Source organism: Pollicipes pollicipes, unplaced genomic scaffold (assembly GCF_011947565.3).
Source record: "Pollicipes pollicipes isolate AB1234 unplaced genomic scaffold, Ppol_2.1 Scaffold_7262;HRSCAF=8765_pilon_pilon_pilon, whole genome shotgun sequence".
NCBI classification, from domain to species: Eukaryota; Metazoa; Arthropoda; class Thecostraca; order Pollicipedomorpha; family Pollicipedidae; genus Pollicipes; species Pollicipes pollicipes.
Window position 1 is genome coordinate 2,498,678 of NW_023597055.1, and position 26,332 is coordinate 2,525,009.

At 56.6% G+C, this 26,332-nt stretch overlaps 1 protein-coding gene across 2 annotated transcripts; it reads right to left on the minus strand.

The window, feature by feature from the left end:
* Positions 1-3,026: 3,026 nt before the first annotated feature.
* LOC119113772 (ubiquitin carboxyl-terminal hydrolase 7) lies at positions 3,027-25,634 on the minus strand. Of its 2 annotated transcripts, none has more exons than XM_037238012.1 (22): positions 25,196-25,634; positions 20,204-20,344; positions 19,273-19,451; positions 18,733-18,829; positions 18,010-18,128; positions 17,421-17,564; positions 16,382-16,567; positions 15,195-15,366; positions 14,582-14,774; positions 13,455-13,611; positions 12,681-12,875; positions 11,695-11,781; positions 10,854-10,988; positions 10,275-10,376; positions 9,753-9,948; positions 8,587-8,809; positions 7,665-7,832; positions 7,152-7,305; positions 6,171-6,392; positions 5,501-5,632; positions 4,810-4,981; positions 3,027-3,736 (listed from the first exon to the last, which is right to left on the minus strand). In XM_037238012.1, the coding sequence occupies exons 1-22, from the start codon at positions 25,278-25,280 to the stop codon at positions 3,630-3,632; spliced, it is 3,366 nt and encodes a 1,121-aa protein (XP_037093907.1). In that variant the 5' UTR covers positions 25,281-25,634; the 3' UTR covers positions 3,027-3,629. The 2 variants fall into 2 exon arrangements, with proteins under 2 accessions (XP_037093907.1, XP_037093906.1); XM_037238011.1 differs by having other exon boundaries at positions 3,027-3,739.
* Between the last annotated feature and the right edge of the window lie 698 nt (positions 25,635-26,332).

Below are 26,332 nucleotides of genomic sequence, written 5' to 3' on the forward strand. Positions count from 1 at the left end.
TGTGTTGACGGGTCCTGGACTGAGAGGGAGCCGTTAGCGTAGCCAGTCGTGGTAGGGCGTGCTCGAAAGCCGGGTGTGCCGCCCTTGATCAGCGCTGCCCCGAAAACGCACCGACTTTAATGGTGGTTCGCCGGCAGGCTCAGTGAGTGAAGGGCTTTCAGTTCCTTAGCTCAGACCGTGTAGACCTTGGCCACCGATCACAGGCAACTGCCCGTTCATTTTCCACTTAAGCCATCCGAAATAACTCAAAGAAGGCCGAACAGGCGGCCATCGACCGTCCCGCGCGCGTGCAACCGGACCGCGGATTGTAACCGCCCGGGGTCCGAGTCGTTTGTGACCGCCAGTGGCCTTCGCAGTTACGACTGCGACGTTTGAATCGATTCGGACAAGTCCATGGTTGAGGGAGGGGTGGCGCGAAGATGAAAATGGCGCGTGGACCCGAGCCACTACGAAGACGTGGGGAATGTTTTTTTCATACATTCGTTAGGAGTTGGAGTTAGGAGTTTAATCACCGACAGGTGTTTTTGACAGCTAAATTGACGTGAATCACGATATATGTACCATTATGTAGATTATGGACAGTGTCAACTCAGCAGCCAACGGGTAGGCCTGGTTAATGCTCCCGTGCAACAATTGCTTCACGGAACAAACAGCTATTCCACTGATTTTCACCCGATCGAAATGGCTCCTTCATCCACATCATAACGCGTACTCTTAGCTGTAGTTTCAAACTAGAATGAAGTGGAACAATTACGCCGTAAATTCATTGTATTTTGGATGTGGAGGTGAGGAGAGTTTTGAGTTTGGAGGTGGACTTTGAAATTCCTATTTTATGGCGAGCCATTAAATATAACTCAAAACCTAACAAGAATCCGGAACGTGAGACGTTCATGGGAACATTAAATGTAGAAATTGTTTGTTATACCGAGGCATTCTACCGCACCTGAGGGCTGAAACCTCATGAGATTCTGCCTGCAGAACAGCTTTTTCACAAAGAAAACGTTAACTATGAGCAAAACTCGGGCATGGCCATGCGGAACATAATAGGTACAGCGGTCGTCATACTATTCGTGTATCACATCGAGCTTCGGACTGATGCTACTCTTAGATCTGACTTTTTTATTCCATTCCTAGATGATCGTTTTGGAGTTGTGGACACAGGGAGAGCGGGGTTTCTACCGATTGCAAGAACACAGGAACGCTCTTCACTCATCCACAAAGCCTCCAACCGAACGCTAGGATGAGAATTGTGGTATCCCGTTTTCAGACGTCCCCGTGACACGCTCTCCAGACAACTAATACATCACCGAACTTCACAGAGCGGAAACGCACTCTGGCATGACGCACATTATTCATCCACACATCCAAGACGCGCAAAAATACACACTCTACAAAATGAGCTTCGCGGAGCTGTTCATTTTTCATCCACACCGCAGGCTATCCACCACAGCACAGACCGCATCGCACATAAATTCCAAAACAACGGAAATTCCCCCAGGCTAATTTTAATCTTATCTCAAGCTATAAATCAGAGTCCTAGCCCCAACCATCCACTACGAAGAAAAGAAATATGGCGTAGTTCACGTTACCCGACATCGACGAGATGTGCCGTAACGCCGAAATATCCGTCAAAGAAAGTGCCGTGGAATCTTAAGTGACCTGAACAAGTCCCAAGTGATTAAAACAGCACCTGGCGCGCACCAACCTGCGCAAACCAAAGCACCCCATCCGAGAGGGCAGGCGCGTCCCGTGTGCATTAGGATTTCATAGCACTTACCCCACCAACAATGAAGTGTATCAAGCCGCATGCACACTGTGTTTGGCTAATTACATAGGAGGATGTCTTCGTCCGGTGCGTCCGGGACGGGACAATTTTTTTGCCATCGCCGCGCGTCATTCAGCAAGGACATGAACAACCCGTTTGGGTTTCACTTTCGGACCAATCGCGGCTTTGATGTGCTTCTTGACATGCCAATACGGAAGACAATATCGCGCAAGTGTCTTGGGCACAAAACAGGAAAACTTAAGAAACCATTTCCCTTCGTGATCTGAAAAACTCCACGAACGTCAGTAGCTGGCCTTTATTACGGCAGACAAGAACACTTGCTCGATTGGACCCGAGTACACCAGTTTTGTATGTCCTTGCTTGTCCTGGTATGCCCATTTACCATGATCTATGTCGTCCTCATATTGGCATGTTTTCGCCCTGTTACTGTCATCGAGTGTCCCGCTTTCCGCAAGGTACATAGTGTTTGCGAGAGTAAGATGGCTAAACCGGTTAGAATGACTCGGTATTAGAAACAACTTTTACGTGTCTCGATAAATGTCTCAGGTTCCGGAGCCTTGTTAAGCTTTGAGTGATATTTTGTGGCTCGCCGTCAATTGATAATTTCAAAACCCACTCGCGGAGGGCACGTCTGTTAAAATGCGGCAAATTTTGCCGTTGAGTTGTTGTATTCCATTCAAGCGTGAGACTGCAGTCGAGGGTTCGGCGTAATATCGGTAAACATGAGCAGCTTAAGAGAGTCTGCTAACGATAGATAGAGATGGCGTATCGCGTGATCGTCTGCATTGGCACGGTACGTGCAGCAGCACCGCTCATATTGTACTGGCATCGCTCCTAGTCCTTAAAACCCTTATGAAACTGGCCATTGGGCCATTAAGGTCGTTGTTTTACCCGAATGCCCCTTCCCACAGGCTTCTATAGTTCTGAAAAAGAGGAAAGGTGTCTCCAGATCTCTTTTCGTCGTTAATTGGCGTTAAGGAAATGTGCAACGTTCAAGGATTGATAAACCGTGATCGATGTTCGCGGCGTATTAGACGAAATCATCCCGGCCACGTCATTGAGATGCCACATACATTGCTGACGTTTCACACACCTCTACAGGAATGTGAAGGTAACGGTGGAGGTGGCATGAGGAGGTAACAAAACTATCACAGGAGCCAACAGAGAACAACGCATGTTTTCAATGGCGAAGCTTTATCGCCTCGGCAACGAAAAACCAGGTATCGATCAACACACCAACATCAATTTGTCATAATTTATTATTAAAAACATAGCACTTGGTGTTTTTAGACTTGGCTGCCTCAGAATTTGTTGGAATGAACACAACTCAGAACGGAACGGGAGGTCGGGCGCCGCTCTTGGCACCGCGCATAACTTTCATTTCGGCGTCCGGCCGCCGGGCGGCGCTGCGAACAGACGTGCAGCCGCCGCGCCGACGGCGCGCGCAAATCATCGACGGCAAACACGATCACATTGTTTGTAAGGAACGCGACGAGCAGCAATAGGAGGTAAAAACAAAGTGCGGTGGCACCCCGCCGGCCGGTGCGCCATCCCGGGCCCGGCTGGGTCAAATTTCGGCGCCGGCGGCGCAGAACCGGCGCGGCTCGCTCTCAGCCCGCTCTCTCTCGCTCGCTCGCCCCCTCTGCCCCGCGGTGGGGTCGGTCGGCCTCAGATCGCTCCCACGCTCCGGCGCGCGCGCGCGGGGCGCGGCAGCTCCTCTCCACGCACACGCACGCGCACAACTATCTAGGGGTAATCACAGCTTCGACGGAGGGTGCGCCGACAGGCGCGCGCTCCCCAATGCTCAACACTGTACAGACGCCTGCAGCGGCGGCGCCGGCGCTCAGTTGTAGATCTTGATGGCCTTCTCCAGGTAGTTGTACCGGGAGCGCTTTGGCGTCTTGTTGACGTGCTCCAGGCCCAGCCACGAGACGGCCAGCGTCGGTGAGCCTGCTGGACACGGCTGCACGTCAGCGGCGGCGGCGGGTGCGGGTGCGGCTCACGGTCACACACGGCGCCAGAACGCCGCGCATGAGCCGGGTCGACACCGTACGCAACAGGCAAGGAACACAGGCGCTAACTGTCTGCCCGGCGGGTCCCACAAACCTAACAAGGAATGTGGAAATTCCGAACACGCGTAACCCTCCATGAACACCACAAGAATAATGATCTACAAAAGTCACTAGGTGGAATGACCGCAGACACCTGCGAACCCACATGAACAGATCCGAGATTAAACCAACGTGACCATCCAGCTCTCCTGGTAGGTTTGATTGCACAATTACTGCACTGATCTTTGCAAGGCTGAACGAGTTAGTGCTCCAAGGACCGCCCCTCTTCCCGTGCCGACCTCGGGCCACATAAAAACACTGCTAAACCTGAGCAGCAAAAACACCGTTCGCTGCAATGCAACAGCGGACGTGGCGCCGCAACACCAAGCATTGGCGAGTGGCATCACCATCTCAAAACGATCACAAAGACCTGGCACACACCAGCCGTGTTAACCAGGCAGGGAGAGGCGCGGCGGTAGGGGGGGGGGGGGGCAGCAGTGGGGAGGGGACAGCTGTCCTTTCAACTTCCAAGAGTCCCGTTCCTTGAACCGAAGGTCCCTTTCTTGCATCAGATAACCGCAGTTCCGGCTCTGCTTTGCAATAACAAGGCCCTCTTCCGGATTTGGAGGCCTCCTTTGTGAATCGGAAGGATCCTGCTCTGGATCAGGACACCCATTCCTGGCACAGAAGTCCTGTTTGTGACAGAGGTTCCCTTTGCTGTTTCAAGACCATCCCTGTATTCATCAGAAGGCCCCATCATGGCATTTCAATTGTAGACATCTTTTTACATGAATATTTTATACACGCAGCGATTTGACAAGGCGGCACGTACCACCGGTGCCTCCTTGAGAGCACCGCTGCCTTGTGAGGAGGCCCCCTGGGAAACCCTGTTCCCCTCCCCACACCCAAACACACTCAAAATCGGAGGCGCCGCCCCTGAACCAGCCCGCCCTGACCACCCTGCCCGCTGACCTGCGCTCAGTTTCGGTCGTATGTCCTGCATGTTGAGGTGCCAGTCGGCGTCGTCGGGCACAAACTTCTGCGTGCCCTGCGAGACGACCGCGAACCGGAACTTCTCGAACTCCTTCTCGGGCGCCTCGAGCCGCTTCTGTATCCGCTCCTTGACCGCCGAGAACGGCTCACCCTGGCCGGCGGCGACGGCGCGGCGTCAGCGGGCAGCTTGGGCGCGCGGGCGCGGGCGCGGGCGCGGGCGCGGGCGCGGGCGCGGGCGCGGGGCGCGGGCGCGGGGCGCGGGCGCGGGCGCGGGCGCGGGCGCGGGCGCGGGCGCGGCGTGGCGGGCGCTACACGACACGGCACGGCGCGGCGGACGGGGGCGGCACGCGCCGGTCCAGTGCCCGGCTACTGGGCGCCAGTAGCCGGCCCCATCTGGCGCCGGGGAATAAGGACCGCGCACCAGCATCGTTTGCTGCAATCGGTTTTTACGGTGAGCGGGTCTAAACCAGCTAGGCAAATTACGTCAGCAATTAGGGCACCTCATCCGTCAAGTGGTCGGCAGCCGCTCGACGAACAGTCAGCTGTATCAGCATGCCAGCAGTTCAGACATCGCCCTTCGGGCGCTATCCGGCACAGCCCGACACGGCGGCGACGGCGGGCTACCCTCGGCGGCACGACACTGCGCCGGCCAGGCGCGCTCAGCACTCACGTCTTTGATTTTGAGCAGGAACGGCACGCCGAACGTGGAGAAGATCTCCTTTTGGAAGTGGGCGCACGGCACGAGCAGCTCGTCATCCTCGAGCTTCAGCTCGTCCCGCGGCGTCTCCTCCACGCGGTACACCTGACCGAGGGTGGGCGAGAGAGCTCAGCGTCCACGCGGTACACATGGCGGGGAGGGACCTCCGACCTGGCACGGAACTCGGCTTCTCATTCCACTACCCCCGATTAAATAACTCCATGCCTATGACCGACATGGACGACAGCAATTCCTTTTGAACAACAGTCAGAACGTCTTCCCAGCCTCCCAACACTGTTCAACACACGAGACCAATCCACAAGCCTCTCCCAGCACGGCTATCTTGACACATCCCCCACGATTGATGATGATGATGATGATAGTGATGATTATGATGCTGATGCTGATAATGATCATAACGATGATGATGACGATGACGACGATGATGATGACGATGACGACGATGAAGATGACGATGACGACGACGATGATGACTATTCGGGCCTAAGGCCCCCAACTGCCCTAGTCATATGACGCCAGCAAATTCCCACGTTAGCATCCCACGTCAGCACCCCTGGCGAGACTGCCTCATCGCCGTCCGTCCCGGCGTCGGCCGCGCCGCCTCGCGGCCCCGCCAGCCCACCTTGGCCGAGCCGACCGGCAGCGTGTCGAGCGCAGTAAGCTCCTTGACGACGCTGAGGATCTTGTGGCCGACCACCTCGAGCAGGCGCAGCTGGCCCGAGCCGCCGTCGGCCAGCTGCACCTGCTTGGCCGCCTCCTCCAGCAGGTCGCCCACCGTGCCGTCCTTGTTCGGGTACAGCACCAGCTCCTTCTCCTCCTTCAGCTTCGGACCAACCCAGATGCACTGTCGCGAGGGCGAAGGGGGGAGGAGGTCAGAGTCGCAAAAGCAGTGCGGCTGGAAACTGAACGAGCGACGTGTGCTTGTTTGTGCGTGTGGTGTTTACCTCCCCACACTCCACCACTGAGGACCAGTTGTGCTGTCACGTTATAGTTGATGATGGTGATTATCTATGCAAGCATTGTCTTCTGGCTGTAAAGCATCTACGCCAGCAAAGTCGGCCAGTTGTCGTACCTTTGGGAGTCAAACTACCGTCTCCCGCTATCGCTACACTAGCCCATGAATTACGACTGAACCACTTTCTCCAGGCCCTTCTGCGAAAAGACGTCCCTCCAATGTCCGAATAACGTCCATTTCAAAGGTGTGTGGAATTCCAACACCTCATGGGTCAGGGATATTCCGATCAGAGGTCTACTACAGTCGTGGACCGCTCGGTCGTGTCAGCCACAGTCCGTGGGCAGACCGCGGCAACCTTGGTCGCCTCACCTCTGCCCTCCGCCCGCTCCACATCGGCGACACCACCCGCCCCGCACAGTCACCGTCCACGCGCCGCAGACACAGCGCATACGCTTCGACAACGAGGCGTCACTCCATCCTGGACCCCACGCTAGCGTGATCACCTCACCGCCGCCGACGCACGGCCGCTCTCGTACTGCCTCGCGGCACTCGACTCCGCCCCCCGTACCACGCCCCGCCGCCCGCCCTGCCTGGACTCGTCCCTACCCCTCACGCCCGTGCTCCGCCACTGCCGCCGCCGCCGCGTACCTTGACCTGTCGCTTGTTCTCCAGCTCGTTGATGCGGATCGAGAGCTGCTGGTAGTAGATGCGCTTGGGCTGGCGCGGCTTGTAGCCCACCAGCAGGTCCTTCAGGGTGCCCTCGTAGGTGCAGCGCAGCGCGTTGCCGGGGCCCTCCCGGTAGCTGGCGAGCGGGCAGAGCACCAGGTCATGGTCCGCTCTCGACGGCGGGCTACAGCACCGCTCGGCCGACAGGCCTCCACGGTCCCATCACGCCGGTCAAGACCCGGACACTCATCTTCAGAGACTGAAGCCTGGTTTAGTGCCGGACATGTGGCGCTGAGCCGGTGGGGAGACTGGCGTTATCGAGCGGCGGCCAGCGTGGAACACTCACACACGGAGGCGACTGTACGCCGCAGAGCATCGCAAAAATCACACGACGCAGCGTCGCGAAAACCCACTGACAACCCCCTCCCCCCTCTCCACCTCCCCCAAAACGACACGGCAGACCCGCGCCGCGCCACGCCCGGTCCGCCCACGCACTTTTGCGCCTTGAAGAACTGCAGCATGTAGGGGTCAGTGCCGAGCCGGAGGGCGACGGCGCGCGCCATCTGGTCGTAGTTCATGCGCTGCGAGAGCTCGATCACCATGCCCGGGTCGGACGGCGCCGTCTTGTCGCAGAACGTCACCTCCACGCGGTAGAACAGGTCCCTGCCGGGCGGCCGGCACAGTGGTTACGCGGGGGTCCACGTGCCAAACGCGCACGTGACGGCAGGAGGGCGCTCTACTCCAATCTGCGCGCGCGCATCACACTGCAATGGGAGAAACCTTTTTTCGTTGAAAGGGAACGTAACGCACGTCCTCACGTCCCTTCTCGTGGGGCACCAGCGACAGCATTGATCCAATTAGCACACAGGGGCCATGGCGCAATCGGGATTCGAACCCGGGCCCCCACGTGGTAGTCCCACGCGCTAACCACTCGGCCATTATGCCAGGGGAGGGACGCGGTCTGCACCAAGTCAGAAGATCAGGTCAAGTCAAGTCGTCAAGTCACCAAGTCGCTTTCTGCAGGTAGGCGTGAATCGACTAACCTTAGCAAGTCTTGTCCACTGGACTTGTACCTGATTAATAGCTGTCATAGATCAGCTAGCCCCAGTATTCACCAGGAAGTCGTCGTTAACGCGACGCGAGTGTGATGACGGTGTGCGGACCGGCGGCTCCTCTCCACTGCGTCAGCGCTCGAGTCCAACACACACCCTCAACGCGTAAGTCAGAGCCACAACACATCGTCAGACCTGAGACCCAGACTCAGACCCAGACCTGCTGTACGAGGTCTGGAAGTCTGCGCCGCCAGCGCCCCTCGCCAATCAACCGACCAACAACACCCACCGATCGCGGCGCCACGCAAACGACCGTGACGACCGCGGACGTCGGCGCGTGCCGGCCGCCGCCGCGCGATTCTCACTTGAAGTAGTCCTCGACGGTCGGCAGCTCGCCGTCGCACGGGTCGTGCTCGGCCTTCTGGAAGAGGATGATGTCGCCGTCCATCAGCTCCTCCAGCGCCTTGTCCAGCGACGTCTCCAGCTCCTCCAGCCGCTCCACGTAGTTGGGCTTGAGCTCCTCGTACAGCTGCAGCTCCGTGTCGGCCGGGAAGCCCGCGCGCTCGTTCAGCAGCGGCACCAGCTCCCCTGGCGGCCGATGCGGGAAGCGTCAGTGGCGGCGCCGCAGCAGAGGTGGCGCGGCGGGCGGTCATTTGCCGCGACGGGAATCGACCCGGCCGACAACTGCGCCTCGGGACCGGGAACACCTGTGACCGGCCGCGCGCAGCTGGGGCTGCTCCCGTCATCCGACTCACGCTCGAATGATAACTGGGGATTCAGGAGGCGACGAGTGGCGCAGCTATTTCTGTAGCCCGAGGTCATTGCCAGGAATGGACGTACTTCACCCACGGTATTTGCCTTACGATTATCCGCGGTTCGTTATTAGAGGCCAGTAGAAAACGAATCCACGACAAAACAGTCACGTAAAAAGCATTTCTAACCGTCTGATCGTTTTATACCACAGCGACTGAACCCAAAGTAAAAAGCCATTTATACCACAGCAACTGACTGAATCCAAAGTAACAAGTCGACGACAGCACGCCTTACAATAAGGACCAGAGACCAAGCATCCAGAAAACAGCAGCATTCAATATCTTCAAACCCACATCCAGTGGCTCACGTCACCCCCCACTATCCAGGAGGCCCTGGTTGCCTGGCCGTGCCGGCGGTCACGTCCACGTCACCCCCCACTATCCAGGAGGCCCTGGTTGCCTGGCCGTGCTGGTGTGCCGGCGGTCACGTCCACGTCACCCCCCCCCCCCCCCCCCCCCCCACTATCCCACTATCCAGGAGGCCCTGGTTGCCTGGCCGTGCTGGTGTGCCGGCGGTCACGTCCACGTCACCCCACACTACCCAGGAGGTCCTGGCTGTCTGGCCGTACCGGCGACGTCCCCCCCCCCCCCTCCTCCCCCCCCCCCCACTATCCAGGAGGCCCTGGCTGCCTGACCGTGCTGGTGTGCCGGCGGTCCGTCCCCAGCTCCGCCGGTCATCTCGTCACCCCGCGCCCCCGTGCCGCCACGTCAGCACTCACGGACTTTGCTGGTGATGGCGATGTACTGATGGCCGCAGTAGTGGATCTGCTTGGTGCGCGGGTCGTACAGCTTGAAGAACAGCAGCACGTCGCTCTCCTTGTCGAAGGGCGGCAGCGTGGCGCCGGCCGGCCGGTCGGCCGGCAGCGTCTCCAGGAACAGCGTCCAGGCGGACGTGGAGTCGGCCAGGTCCGACACCTGCCCGGCCCGGCGCACGGCGGTGAGGTGGGCCGACGCGTGTCCCGGCACGGGCCGGCACGGAGCGCGAGGCAGCACTGCTGTCCGCGGCCACCGAAGACGGCGGATAAAGCCGATGCCAATCTTCTCATCCGAGCAAACATTTGCAACCGATACCAAAATCGCCATTCCGCGCCTCAAGATGAGCACAACTATCAACTAGTCCGCGCCCCTCCCGTGAAACGATGCACCACCAGGGGCAGCGCAATGCTTCACATCATTACACATGCCGCTCCTAACCAGCACCGTCCGGTGCAGAGCGGACTGACAGCCAAGCACGGGCGTACCTTCTTGAGGAGGTCTCCCTCCATGTCGATGACGGTGGGCCGGTTGGTCTGGTTGGTGCGGATGGTCATCGGCCACGGCCGCAGCTGGTCCACCGGGATCTTCTGCGGGGGCGGGGCGGGGCGGAGCGCGTGACCAGCGGGCGGCGGCGCGGCACACGGAGCTCCGCCCACTCTCGGAGCCACCGCCGCTCACGCCGACACGACAGCCATACGGCAGGGTGCGGCGGGACGTACAGCACACGGCTCGGTCGGGCCGCGCGAGTCGCCGGCTGCCGAGGTCGAGGCGTTCGCCGCGGGACGGCGCCGACAACGGCAGGTACGACGTCAGGCCCGGCCGCTGTCGCTCGGGACACGACACCGCAGAAGAGGAGGACGGGGGCGTCCCCACTCACGCCTTCACGAGGAAAAGTGCATGCACGGCCACCAGAACGTGACGGGGCAGCTAGACAAAATAATCCAGCTTATCTCTACCATGTGGCTGGTCTGGCCACCGCCGGCCCCGTCCACGAGCGGCCAGTCTCGAGTACAAGTCGCAGGACCGGCCGCTAAGCGCGCCGGCGGCGGCGCCGGTCGCCTCACCAGGCTCTCGGAGAAGAGCTCCATCATCTCCTGCAGCGTGGCCGACTTCTTGACGCGGAACGTGCGGTAGTTGACCTTCTCCGGGTCGAACAGGTCGGGTCCGTGGTGACCCTCGAAGCTGTCCTCCAGCACCACCTGACGGCGCGGTCGGGTCAGACCGAGGCAGAGGCGAGCACACCCACAGAACGGCCGTCTTCGCTACCCAAGTTTCAAGGACAAAGCAAACTACAATACACAGATGCTTTAAGGTGGTGATGATGTCAGATGCTTTAAGCCGGACTCAACAGTTCACAACAAATGACAGCCGTCCCAATGAGCACAGGGTTGGTCGTGCGAAAAGGCACGAAACGTGAAATACCGCACTGTCTTTGAGTTCCCTAAGTGCCTTTCTAGATCCAACTGAAGAAAGATTATACGACAGATCGCTCATGCAGCAATCATGCTTCTTTTGCCGCGAGATGCTAACCGCGTCTGGCGGACATCAGACCAACAACACGGGGCCCGCTGAGTTTTATTCTTCGAGCGGTGCATGAGGTTGCTCATGTAAAACCGAGCCGAGGGCCGGATTTGAAATACGGCTGCGTAGCCGGTGCGCATTCAATAAATTTAGAAATTCTTAACTCCCGGGCAAGCTTCAACAGCTATCCCACAGATATGACCCGTGCATAAAGCCACTGCTGTGTGAATCGCTATGACAGCTTGACGACACTTCGTTTGGGGGGGGGACCTACCACACTGTAGCACACGCCATCCCGCCGGACCAGGCAGCGGCCCTTCTCGTCCCGAGCCCAGTCAGCGCCGGTGCCGGACGTCATGCGCCGGCGCCGGAGCGCGTGCTCACCTGGACGGGCATGTAGAGATGCTGCTCGTTGCGCTCCTTCCTGCGGATGGCCTCCAGCCGCTTCTCCTCCTGAAGCCGCTCCGTCAGCTGGCGACGCAGGCGCGCGACACCAGCGGTCAGGCGGGACATAATGTACAGTTGGACGCGACATGACTCCCAATGCCGAAAGCTTATGCACATTCTACCACCACACATTACTTGTACTGCACAGCCTTGTACACAGCATGGGTCCTACACGACACGATGAATGATTCCAAAACTAAAACTGGTCATTACTTATGTAAAGAAGACTCGTGAAGGCTTCACGTATACCCGACATTGCTTCAACTGCAAAAACTCACATAACACGAGCATTACACGACAAAACGTACGCTGCCAAAAACATATACTAGTCATTACTTTCACCACACAGACATGACCACAAGCCTTTGCTGTAGCACTAATTCGCGAAATGCAGCAGAATTAATACCGAGTATAATTTGTTTTAGGCGTAAGTTTTGTCGCGTAGCACTTATGTCGCGTATAAGTTTTTGCAGTTAAGTAATGCCGAATATAAGTACTAACCGCAGAAATGTTTTCAGTAAAAGCATTGACGAGCATAAGTTTTTGCAGCATAACCTTAGTCGCGTAGCACCAATGTCACGCATAAGCATTGGCAGTAAAGCAACGCCAAAGCATTCCTGTCGGCAGTCTTTGTTATAGCACTTTCTGTCGTGGGAGCATCCAGATGGCGGCGAAAATCACAGTCGAGACATCTCCCGGCGTGGCGAGACAGCGCGCCCGCACCCGGCGAGCGCCGCTCCCTCTCCCTGCCAGCAATCTGCGACAGCTGATCCCCGGTCGGGTGGCCCCACCGCAGCGGCGCCACACAGACACAGACCAGCCAGCGCCGTGACTCCAGGTGCGTCAACGGGCGGTCACCGCCGCCGCGTGCACCCCTGCCACCGGCGGCGGCCGAGCGCCACCGCTGCGCGCGCGCGACCCACCTCCAGCGGTATGTCGTCCTCGGTCACTTCCTGCAGCACCTCGGCCAGCAGCGACTTGCGGATGTAGACCAGCATGTAGGCGTTGGTGCAGTGTCGCACGGTCAGGTTGAGCTCCTCGTCCTGGCCGCCGAAGTTGTGATCGATCGCCTCCTGGCGCGTGCAGCGCGACACCACGTCGTCGTCGAACTTGCACCACTGGCGGCGGCGGCGGACGGGGGGTTAACGTCGGAGGGGTCGGAGGACGGGCACCGAGGCGCCGTCCGTCCGGCTGGCGGGCGGGGGGTCCGATCCGAGGCTGTCTCCCCGCGCGAGTGAACGTCACTTGAGCCCTGTCGTAATGTCGGCCGCGGAGTGTCGGGAGTTCCCCTGCCCCGCCGCCGTCCGGTCCAGGGCCCCGGGGACGCAGAGCGCCGGCGGCGCCCGGTGGGCAGCAGGCGCTGGTATACACCCGGACCAGACCTCACACAGCCGCCCACTACCGGGGCGGAGGCGGCCTGCCAGTCAGTGAGAAGCCCAGCGCTCCGCCGAGACTGCGCCAGGAGTGCCGGTCGGCCGCACAGGCAGCCTCCGGACGATTAACAACAGGCCACGGGCGCAGTCCCCGCGCCAGAGAACAGACGTACAAGATACAATGCACCGCCGGACCAGCGACAGCTCTGCCGTGACGAAGCGTCGGCAGGTGTGGAGCACGGTATTGATGGGGCATTATGAGCCGACTACGTCACGAGCGGCGCCGGGCGAGGTTCGCGCTCGAGCGAAGCGCTCCGCGCCCACCTTGCCGTCGCCCCTGGGGTTGATGAAGACGACGTAGTGGCCGCCGTGGTTGTCGCCCGAGTGCACGAGCACGGCGTGGAGGACGTAGTCGGCCGCCGGCGTGCTGTCCGGCGCCTGCAGGAACGCGTTCAGGTGCAGCACGTCCGGGAACTCGAACCTGCCAGCATCGGCGGCCGTCAGTCGGGGCGCGTCCATCAAGAAGCCCAACACCATTGGGAAGCCGCGCCTGCCGGCCTCATAATCCAGGCCAGGTCATGATCCGACGCGCGACGACCGTTGCAACTTGCAACCAAGATCCGACGCTGCGGCTTTGCACCGGCTCTGGAGAAACTGCGCGTGCGCATGCGCCAGCGCTCCGTTCACCCAGTGTCGGCGGTTCATGTCCGCGGGTGCGCGTGCTAGTTCGCGGTGAGCGTCACCATCCCCGATAACATCACGCCTCACAGGTGGCCCATTAAGCGACCTTGCATTAACTTGAGACCACAGCCCACGCGGACCAAGCGGAGCGACGGCGACGTCATTTCATAATTGACCGGATGTCAGCCGGGCGGGCGCCGGCACGACCCGGTCTCTGATCTTTGCGATCAAACGGGCGGGCCGCACCAGCGGGCAGCTCAGACAGCGTCGGCCGTCGGTCGCGGCGGTCACCGGGCGCGTGCCCCACGCATCGCCCGCGGAACCGATCGCCAAACAGAGACCGAGTCAAACTCCTGCCCCATCGCCGCGGCTGCCGACGCTGCACGGTCAGCATCCGCGCAGCCTAACTTAACTTAACCTTCGCTTTCGCGATGAGCACCGGCATTGCTATGACGACGACTGGTCATCATCTGCGAGCAGTCGTCCAGTCGTCAGCAATGTGACTGGTCATCGATGACCTGGTGGTGATGACGACTTGGGGGCGCGCCGACGACCGAGATCATCTGGCGCCATAGTCCCGCTCAAACCAGAAAGGAGGCCCGCGCTCGCTGGTGCGACAGCCGGGCTCGGGAGGCAGGCATGCGAGCCGGAACCATCCATCGGACGGCTGACCGGGCGCCCGTCCCTCGCGGCGCCCTCCTCCAGCGTAGACAGACCCCGCACCCCTCCACTGACCGTCCCGCCCACCCGGGGCGCGCCACGCCACGCACCGGTCGTTGAACTTGACGCTGCTGTCGGTGATGGGGTCGTACTGGAAGCGCATCAGGTGCAGGTGCAGCACGGGCGGCAGCGTCTCGAAGATGACGCCCTTGACGGCCTCCTGCAGGCCGTGCTCACCGGCCGCGTACTTGTTGTCGCCGTCCAGTGTCTGCGGCTCCACGTAGTCCTTGAACGACTCGTATACTGGCGGCGCGCGAGGGCGGAGGTCAGAGGTCAGAGGCCAAGCGGGGAGCGGAACGAGGCGCCGGCACGACGCGCTGGGGATTATCGAACTGCCGATAAAATAGCAATAACAAAGAACTAAGACGTACAACGCGATGTGACAAGAAAATCTAGAGCCCTGTAAGCGCCTCGCACATCTAATGAGAACAGGAAGGTCATCATTTAACAGTGAATCAACTGGGTAGGGTAGCTGGGCGAGCGAAAATCAGAGCCATCCAGTGGCTACGACCGTCAAGTCCCTCAGCCAAGCAATGCTCCAAAACGCTGAAATGCTCTACAATGCTGTCTGTGGTTCAGCGGACGATGCCGAGGCGCCGGCTCGCCTGCGCCCGATCCCACGTGAGCGCGGCGCGAGGCCGAAGCGACACGTCCGCCACTCACTGTTCTTCTTGTCCTTGATGTTGAGCTGGATGTCGTAGTAGGTCTCGGTGAGGCTGGACTGGTAGTCGACGTGCTTACACCGGCAGTAGGAGATGGTCTTGCCCTCGAACAGCTTGGGGATGACGCCCTCCACGCACGTGCCCTTCATCTTGGTCTCCAGCTTGTCCAACAGCTGGAGCAGCACCGCAAAGTGAGGCGACTAGACATCACGTGAATTACGTCGCAATAGTCATCATAACGCGTGTGACTTGGACGTGACAAGTAAAGCAGTGTAGTCCGATTTCCGTCCTCCTTCGGCTTTAACCACGCACGCTCCCACAATGACGTTGGAAGAGCAAGGCACATTTAAAGCGTCGGGAGTATATCGTCGCAAAGCCACGGCATGAAGTCAGCTCAGCTCCATAGCTGGTTGTGCAGCGCCGGTGCTACCGGGTACGCGTGACAGGTTATGACTGCAATGCGGCACATTGCCCAGTAATAATGATTCACTTCTTACATGCGCGAACTGCCGCACATCGGAGGGGCCCCAAGGCTCCGACCAAGACTCGCGACGGGGATACGGGCCTGGCCGTATCTTCCAGATATGATTTTAGCGGAAATATTACGGGTGGTGAAGATAATGAGCATAATTTGATGCAAACATCATGCAGAAGCATGACAACATACAGGACATTTTGCGACACGGTGTGATCGCTGTGCGCAGCGCAAGATTGGTAAGCGTGAATTATACTGACATCAAGCGTTGGAGACTGGTGCCTGCTCAAGCTTCCACAACTAAATGCCCACCACTATGGTACGAACTACGCCGGGTAGTAGGTACCTGACGCGAGTCCCTCAAAGTCCCTCAAAGAGTCCCTCAAAGTCCCTCAAAGCCGCCCAACTTCATCCAGACAAGCCAGCCGCTGATCAGAACGTTCCCCGTGGAGGCCACTCAGAACATCGGGCGCTCAGAGCTCTAGAGAACTCATGCTTGCCCGGGTGCTCGCCACTCCGCAGTCTCCGCCCCGGAGTGCTTATTGGCCCGAAGAACTCCCGCTCGGGCCACAGGCCGCGCTCGGCAAATCCAGCGTACACCACCGACCGCGGCGCCAAGTGCAGCCCGCCGCGCAGCCACTGCTCGCAGCACCTCTCTCGTCCACGCCTGCCGCCACTCCCGGGCAGGCGCGCTCCCCACTCGGCGCACTGACCACTCTGAGGAACTCCTGCACGTCGTGCTGCATGAACGAGTCCATGGTCTCCCAGCCGAACGACTTGGTCAGCTTCTTGGTGCCGACCGGCTTGTCCGAGAACTGCAGCTCGTAGAAGACGCGCTGCAGCGCCAGCGCCACCGACTTGGACGAGTCGTCGTTCTCCGTCGGCATCTTGTACACCGCCTGCAAGCGCAGACCATTAACGACCGGGTCTTCAACTCCGGGCACAGGAGCGCGCGCCGTCTCTCGTCAACATCGGAATCAACAGCGCTCCTGAATAGAGAGCCCGCGCACGCGTAAGCAGATGTTCAGCTGACACATGGAAATAGGGGTGGACGGACGGCTGTCGTTACGCGCCCACAGACACAGACAGACAGACAGACAGGCCCGCCTACAGGTGTCCGCCGCTCCGAGCTCGGAGATTTAGCACCGAGCAACACCGGCGGGGGGTCAGCAGAACGCGTCCCGCGCCGGCTGAAAGGCCGAACTCGACTGGCGGATGTGACAACGGACGGGACGGAAGGGTTTGAGGTGGTTCCACTTGCCTTCCATGACTGGTACGAGTGCCGAAGGTCGACAATTCCCCGCGACCTCGTGTTCTCCCCCCTCCCTCCTACACACGCGCACACACACACACACTGTCAATCATCGTACACCTGCGCGACTACGCTGTGTTACACCTGGACTCGATTACTTGACTCGGACCTCCAGACATACGGCCTACCTCAACCGTAAACACTGACGTATTTTCGCGTGAGATCAAACGCACCCACCCCACCCACGAACCCACTTACTTAAGTTGTAGGTCGTAGGCAACCAACCACAGGGTTGTAGGTAGGGTTGTGGGGTTGTAGGTCGTAGTAGGTTGCGAGGAACACACTACAACGCAAATATAAAAGCACATAAAAACGTTACACCACCGGGCCATGCCACTTTGGTCGACGCGCACAACTTCCATGGCGCACGGTACGGTCCGTTGACTCCCCGCACGACTTTCGTCCGCCGGGCGCGCGCTCCGGTGGCGCCGCAATCTCACCTTGCGTATGGTGTTTGTGAAGAAGAGCGTCTGCAGCAGCGAGTTCATGTAGCAGGTGGCGCCCTGGTTCTTGAGACCCACGTAGCCGGTGTGCTTCTTGGAGTCCCAGCTGACGCCGTGCGGCGCGTCAGCGTTCACCTTGACCTGGGGTCGGCGCAGGTCAACGGGGTGAGGTCGGGCGGCGGCACCGGCTTCGTGAAGGGTGCGAGAAGCAGTGGATGATTAAGACACTTAACATGACCACGTTTAAGCTCATTTATTGAATGAGTTCTAAGTTTCAGGTTCTTTATGTTATATCACATGCCAAAAAATCAAAACAACCAGATTTCTTAAGTCACACAACCGGCCACGACCGTTCAACGTCATCCCAGCAGGCCTTCAGCAACTGACAAAACACGCTGCAGATTTGAGGTCAGAATCCAGCAGCGTCACCTCAGCTTCGGCACGCCACGTTCGACATCCCAGCCAGCACATGTCGCGACGCAGCCGGCGCCGCCACCGCCCCCATACGACAGAGTACGCTCCGCTTGTCACCCGCGGACCGCACGTCCTCCCGGCGCCTCGCGCTCCACACGCGGCCGGCACGCACCTGCAGTGTGATGGTGTCGTTCTTGATGTAGCCCCTCTCCTCGTCCAGCACCTCGTTCCAGGTCATGAAGTGGCTGAAGCCCCAGTCGTTCTCCTTGCTGTAGAACAGGTGGGTAATCTCTGCAACGGGCGACCGGCGGTCAGGCGCCGGCCTCGGCGCTCGCGCCGCCGTCCGGGAGTGTCCGGTCAGGGGGTCAGTGGCGGCTTCAGGCTGTCGCGGCTGGGGCGCGGCGCGACCCGGTGCCGTGTTCGGGCGGTCGGCCGCGCCAGCCACGCTTCCGCCGGCGTCGGGCGGACGACCGAGCCACCCGACGCCGCCGTGGTAGCGCGCGCCGCCTTTGCGATTGTGTGGTGACAGGCGCGGTGTTGCCCCATCCGCGACCATTCGCCGATACACGCCGCCACTGACCAGGCGCGCACGCCGGCCGACCCTGGACTCCGATCAACATGGCGTGGCCTCTACCCGCCGGCGTCATCTCCAACTCGTCCCACGACCCACTACTACCCATCCCTTACCTACCCCCCCCCCCCCCACCCCCACCCCAAAGGCAGCAATCGAGGCCACCGGCCGCCACGTGTTGACACCCAGCACCCCGTCCCGCGGCCGTGCCGGTGCCGGCGTCACGTCGCCACCCGGCCGACCGCGTCACTACAGAGCGCGCGAGGCGGGCGCGTCGGGCTGGCCGGCGCCGGCGGTCGGCGGCGGCCCGGCCACTCCACTCACTTCTATTGAAGTCGTCCACGCCCTCTTTCACAGAAAGAAGCCGCAGCTCGGCGCTCGCGTGGCAGCTCCAGGAGGCCGACTCCGAGTCGGCATTGCACTGCCCGGCACGCGGGGGCGCAGCGTTAGACGAGGGGCGTCGTGCGCGCGCGCACGCACGTGCAGCAGAGGTGGCGCTGGCTGAGCGACGAAGCGACGTCTGAATGAAAACATCGTGAAGACGCCCGCAGTGGAATTGTCATTGCGTGACCCCAGATGCATCAGAACCAGAACATGGTCCCAGGACACACCCAGTCTTCCCCACATCAAGACAGAAACCAAGTCCAAAAGAACGCGATCCACGCGTACAACAGCAGCTTCTAGTCTAAAGGCGCATCAGAAGCAGCCCACCATCCCAACATGGGCACGTCCGCACCAGCACAACGCCGCACCGGAACCCCACAACACAACACAACACAAACGCCGACACGACGCTGCGGCCGCCGCACTGTACGCTCCGCCACGCTCCGCCCTCCCCCTCCCGTGCCAGCGGTGGCGACGCACCTGTAGGAAGAAGCCGAGGCTGCGCTGCGGCTTGCGGTCCTGGCCGGGATTGGTGCGCGGCATCACCATGATCTTCCACGGCAGGTTGCGCACGAAGCACGGCGGCGAGAACACCGACTCCTTCAGCTTGCTGAAGTTGGGCACCGAGAACGAGAACGTCGCCTCCGAGCGTGCCTCGTCTGCCGGTGGGGCGGGGCAGATCACATCAGGTCAGGTCAGGTCAGGTCAGGTCAGGTCAGGTCATGTCAGGCGGCCAACGCACGTGATCCGGGGTATCTCCGTGTTCGCGAAGTTACCGCACCACTAACGCCTTATTCGGGGCGTCTACACGAACCAGCAAACCATAGCTCAGGTGTTTACACGCTCCACACGCATCCTACACACAAACCACAGCCACGGGATATGCGCGAGTCCCTCAACCCCGACGACAGACTCAACTGCGCAGAAGGCATCAGTCCGATTCAGCGCGCGCCCCGGTCCACCAGGACCGCCGGCTCGCGACCAGCCGCCGCCGACCGAAATCGAGCCCCTCGGCGGCCAATCGACGGGCGCCGTTCGATAACTCCGATACACGGGTGAGCGACGGTGTGCGTGCGTGCGGCCACCTCCGCGAGCGGGAAGGACCACCGTTGCCGGCGGCTAGCCGGCGGCGGGGCTCACATCACACGGGTACCGCTGTTTTGGGGCGCGCTGACAACAGCTGTGGTCGCTTACCTTACATTTAGGATGTTACTAGTTCTACTACAATTAGCTCACACTTCGTCCCATTCAGCACACCTACGGTCACTTCGCTTACAGTTGCTCCAGCTCTGTGTCCCGCTCCCACCGAGCCCAAATGTTTTAGTTCGCCCCCACTGGCCAGCAGTGACCCAGACACAGGTGCCGGTGGAGATGAGGGGGCGGGGGGGGGGGGGGGGGCGGTGGTACGCACCCTCCTCCATCTCAGCGTCCTGGGTGGTGGTGACCAGGCAGACGTCCGTGTCGCCGTTCAGCTGCTCCGGCCGCGCGCCGCCGTCCGGCGCCGGCTCCACGGCCGCCCGCTCCGTCTCGTCCAGCGCCTCTGTCGAGTCCGCTGGCGGCCGGGCGGCGAAACGTCAGTTACGACGGTCGGCGCCGGGTGGCAGCAGCGGAGGCCGCTGATGCTCGATGAAGCGGCCATTACGTGCGCATCCACTGGGGCGAAATGACTTTGAATTGACTATGTTTGCACAGCCTTCCACGTCACTCTCACCCGTCGTGTACCGTACAGAACGGGATGTTATGACTCTCGCATTTCAAGAATCACAAGCCGTGGCTGAAGTGCACAACTGTCTAAACTGGAGTTGTCTGAAGTGCACAACTGCTTCTTGCATGCTGTTCATGATCCTTTAGTCCTGCAGAGGAGACAGGGTTCACCATCTGTGACATACGTCATGTCATCTGTATAAAGCATCAACAACCCTACTGCCAGCACGTTATGTCACGGACGCTGTTTTCATTTACTCTCGCCCCTCTTGTGAACAGCGGCGTCTGATCCTGGATGTAGTGAGGTGGGATGACGTACTGATCGCACTACTCACATGCCTCCACATCTGGATCACAGAAAAGTTACTATTCAATCAGTAATAATGATGGGGGCTTTCCGTTTCGCCGACTGCCAGGGCCATTTCGATACGGATGCGTTTATTCAAATCATGTGGGATGTGGTGGTGGCGTGGCGGGGGCCGGAACCCAGGATCGTCAGGTCCAGAGCCGAGCGCTGTAACCACTACACCACCACCAGCTCCCAAAACTTACCAGTTCAACATTTTCTGAATGCAAACTGGCAATCAGCACAAATGCATACTATTACCCAAAATTACCACCTGTACCAAACGGTATCTTGGCGCCCCAAGGCTTTAATCTAAGTATGCAGGAGACTGAATTATCACCATAAATTTGACCAGTCAAATAAAAAATCAATATACATGAGTCTGAAATGCTATGGCAGGGAACAGGAAGACGTCCCGTCCGCAAATATATTTATTAAAACGTTACCACCTCTGCTCTCCCCAGCCACTCAAAGCTTGGAGAAGCTGGAAAACTCACCATGTGAAAACACAATCCACCCCCCCCCCCCCCGCCCTCCATTGGAGCACCAGAACAGCATAACTTCACGTAAGGTTGTCATTGTTTTGAAGGCACACAACAGATGAAGGAAATTTTGTTCGGTTTCTTTAAGGAAAAACCACGCCCTTCCCATCAATGTCATGCATAAAACACAGCCAGACGGCAAAACAAATGGGTAAGTACGCGCCTTCAATACAATTGATGCAATTTTCTATCGATAAAACTCGATGTTTTTTATAATGTCTCGGAACTCACGTCCCATATTTGGATCATTGCATGCCAACTCCACCAACGAAGGGTCACTTTTGGTACCCGACCATCTGGGATCTCGACGAGACTACTAGACGAGACTAAAGAGACTAAGTACAAATTACATAAGCAGTGCATCTGACGACCTCCTCACACAACCCAATGGGCTATCTCCGCCTGTTCTTACCGGCAAATCCTGCCTCAAGTCGGCGGTGATGCGTGCGAACCCATGACTGCCCTCCCTTCACTACGCGCGCCGTCCCAGACCATTTCAGACGGCCAGTGATAGGGCGGAAGGGTTGGGGGAGCGGCCGTCTGCCGCTGCACGCAGGAGCGCCGATTCGGTGCTCGATGGATGATTGGCACGAAAATGTCCGCTTCGTTTTTCGTGCAATACAAGGTAAAAGGCATGGGAATCCATAACTTGTGCTTGTTTTAAAATGCAAATGTCCATGTTTATTAAAACTAGATTTTCCAAAGTTCACCGAGTTGGGCTTTCCGGCGCTTCGAATGCGCGATCATACAACGCACATGGCAGATATATGTATGTCGTACTTTTGGCCCATTGGTGTGTGAAATGTAGCCATCTGTGGGGCCAGCCTCCCCACTAATTTGAGCATGCAAATAGGCACAAACAACCAATGTAGTAATGCTTTCCCAAATATGGTTGGGTAAACATTGCCTTTTCAATGCATGAAAAATGAGAAAATGTACTCAACTCAAAAAGCATAGCTTCCATCACCCACATTTTCTCAAATCATTTTCTGAGCTAGGGAGATCCTTACTCACAACATTTTGCCTGAATCTCAGCATGGGAGGCATCAACTGGCTGATCTGGTGTGGAATGACCCATTTGACACACTTCACACTTAAAAGGTGACAAGTGTGTGTTTGACATTCCAAAGGAATGAGTTCCACAGCTGCCAGCATGTGTGTGTGTGCCATTGGAGCTCCACAACACACTCAGCTGCTGAGGCTGTATAGCATCACCTGCCTCTCACCCTGGCAGGAAGGGCAGGCACATCAGGGAATCAAGCCACACAGCTGTGAAACATGGCTGCAGCACATGTGGCTTGTTCATTTATGGAGTGGTTAGGTATGCATAGCAGCCCAACTGGAATGCTATGGAATGTTATCCTTCATTAACAATCCAGGCACCCTAGTTGACATTCCACCAAAAAACATACCAGAATAACCCTGTATCTAGGAGCAGTGTGCCACAGCTGTCTGACAATGATTCTCTGATTTTGAAGTAAGCTCCTCTTTGCCTAAGACATCTGTCATGTCATGTGAATCTTGGGTGGGCTAGATGCATGCTAGAAAAGTCATTTTGGCATTGACCATTTTGCTGATATGCTAAAGAATGTACTTGCTGACCTCAAACATGACTTCAACCATTTAAGGCTTTTAAGAAGATCAAATTTGATGACATTTTCTGATCAAAACCAAATAAGGGAATGCAGGAGCACACTAGTGTCATTTTTAATAGTGCATTTTGGAGTGGAAAGTCTACAGTCAAAGATGGCAGGAAGAGCCCAGACATATATATTTAACAGGGGCTTATCAAGCAAAAAAGTGGCCACAGAAGACAGCAAAAGCAATTAATTACCTTGGCTTTCAAGACCAGCTTTCAACAGCTTTCAAGACTGGGAGCCCATTACAACTGTGCTACACCACAATTATGCAGTTTGCAAGTTCCACTATCCTGTGTTTTACCCACAGACAGCAAAAGTCAAATGAATGTTGTGATGGCAAGCAATGTAAAAATGTTGAAAAATGAGCAACAATGCTGAGTACCATTACACACCAAAAATGCCCAAATTCACACAACATTCTCTCTCACTCCTTGCTACTGAAGAAAAGGCTGGGAAAATAAAGTGGACCATCAAATGTACCTGTTGGGTTGGGTTACATGTCAGCAGAAAATGAAAATGTGGTTTTGAGCTTGGTTACAAATAAGACAAAGTATACTAAAAGTCCTGCATGGAGAGCACCTTGGTTCCCTCACATTAACATCCAATTTTAGCAATGACCAGGCTATCATAATTTGACTGCTGGAAAAATAATAAAATATGCACAGTTGTGCCATGAGATAACCAGGATGAGAAATGTTCTCTAACAATTCCATTCATCAAAATTGTTTGCTTCTGGCAGACATATGCTTGGACCCCAAGGGCAGACCCTGAATCCCCAAGTGTTCCATGCAACCAGGATCAAAGAATTTGGAAGGGGGCTCTAAGCACAAGTCAGCCTCTTCATTGACCAGAATGGTATGGCAACCTGCTATAAGCAATAAGCACTAACAATTTGCTGGAGCTCTTCTCTCTCCTAGCACTCAGACATTTTACTAGACACTCAGACATTTTACTTGACAATGTGAGACAATCAACCAAACCTTGTATGGCTGATTCACATCAGAATTCAACAAGTAGACCACCTGCAGGTTAAGGTGGCAAATAACTTTCAATTAATATGAAAAAGTAAGATCATTATGAAAATACCTAGTGCACAATTGCCACTTTGATCTGGCCAAAACATGTCTCTGTGAGATGATAAAATGTCATTAATGAGTAAATCCAACCAGGTTCACAAGAATGTGACAATGAGTTTAAGCAAAAATTATATTATGTTCTATCTGCATCACCTTTTAAACAGCAAAAATGGCCCTTCCAAGCCATGGAAAAGTTATCTTATTTCAATGGTCAATATCTCTACCATGTCCTGCACACATCATAAGTACTACATGCCTTTGTATTTAAAGGACTGCCAACATTTTTAGCAATTTTTAAGATAAGGTTTCATAAGAAAAAGATTATCAATTTAATCCACAGATTCTCTAGTTTTGGTCATGCATTTTCAATATAGATACAAGAACTCCTTAAACAGCAAGTAATTGCAAAGTGTACACACATGACAGGTAACATACCACAGCTAATGACACTGCCCCCACTAACAGCTTGGAAATCTGAAATCAACCTACAGCTAACATTGTAACACCTACTGACTTCACCTATTCTTGCAGATTAGCTGGGAAATCTAGTATCTATGCTGGCTGAACTGTCAACAATCTATGGATGCATACATAGCACATATAGAAAGTCATGACTTTTAAAATGTTATTAATGCATTAGTTGTAAACTTTACCATCATTGTTATTATTTGAAAGAAACATAACACATGAAAAACAAGAGCATACATGTAATCATGTCACTGTGCAAAAGCTCATACCATGTGACTGTCACTGCCATTGCCAGAGCATCACAAAGTGTATTTCCATATTCAGAATTATTTATAAGGCCTCCAATAGCCTGCTGCACTACATCTTATCCATTGCTTCCTAGAAATTTGTGCACCTACTTCCAGAACCTTATTCCAGAAATGGAAATAACTACCCCAGTTGGCATCATTGATTCAGGTTCCCATGCCTTGGAAGAAAACAACAAAAAAACAACAAACGACTTGTACCACCCCATCATACCAATACCCCGCCCCTCCAAAATTTCTGGTATGCATTCTGTCAGCAAGTGCTTATTTATTCACACCTGAATGCCATCATCTGAGAACAGTCTCAGTGAGAACATCTCACCTTCCTGAGTTTCCATGTCTTCAACACTGTTATAAATGCTGTCTTGATCTGGTTCTTTACTTTCTGGCTCCACTATGTGGTTCATGTTGTTCTCAGAGGGAGCGACAGGGACAGCCGCCAGTGCACCTTTCACTTTCCTGTGATTCGTGACCGTTTTATCTTTACCACCAGAATTTTTCCCCGATACGGTCACTTTTACGTGCTTGCTCGCGATGCGCCCAATGTCTGCAAGCCGAGTATTCCCCTTCGGCGAGGGGTTCACAAGTGCTCCATGAACGAACGACAGTTCCCAACAACTAATTGTCCGCTGTCAATGACTCATACTATTACCAAGCTCTGCATGCACTAGCCGTCACTGTCTCCGGTCGAAATCTCCAGCGGCATTCACGCCACCGGCACATTCTCGCCACACACAAAACACAACACACATGCAGATTACAAATGGCGGCCGTGCCAAGCCGTGCGGTCTTTGAGAGCCAGCGCGTATGGGTAATTTTGCTCTTGTAACCCTAGAATATATAAAGTTGATACCAAATTACCATATTTTGCACTATAAATGTGTGCGAATCCTTGCAAGCTCTTTTTTGATGGTATGCAATGCATCTGCGATCATTACCGGGTCTGAGACTTTTTTAAACACATACAAACCTGCGCGCAAAAGGGCGAGACTGCGTGCACAAGTAATAGATATCCTCGGCTTGAACAGAGTGGAGGAACGAACGTTTTTAGCGGCTGCGTGATATACAAAATGAGGCTGCCTTTTTTATCGCGTAGGAAAGGGCTACAGCCATCAAAACATCTGCGAAACTGTCGGCTCAGATGGCCTCTGAGAGCCGTGGTGTCCCGAACATGAATGTTCCCATAACATGACTAGGAGCTCCAAACCGGTTAAGGGGGCCAATGAAAGGCGATCGGGAGTGCGAAGGCGGTTTCATTCGTTGCGCCGCCTCATTTTCCTGTGCAGACTTCCAATCTGACACACAGATCTGAAAGGCTGAGGGAGCCTGGAGGTGAGTAAAATGTGTCGTCATGGTCTTAAGGTGCTATGGACCATCACATGGGTCATTGTAAGATCAACCGGTCGCAAATTTTGCCTTGCCCAGAGATAAGCCCGACGTCGGACCATCGACCTGATGT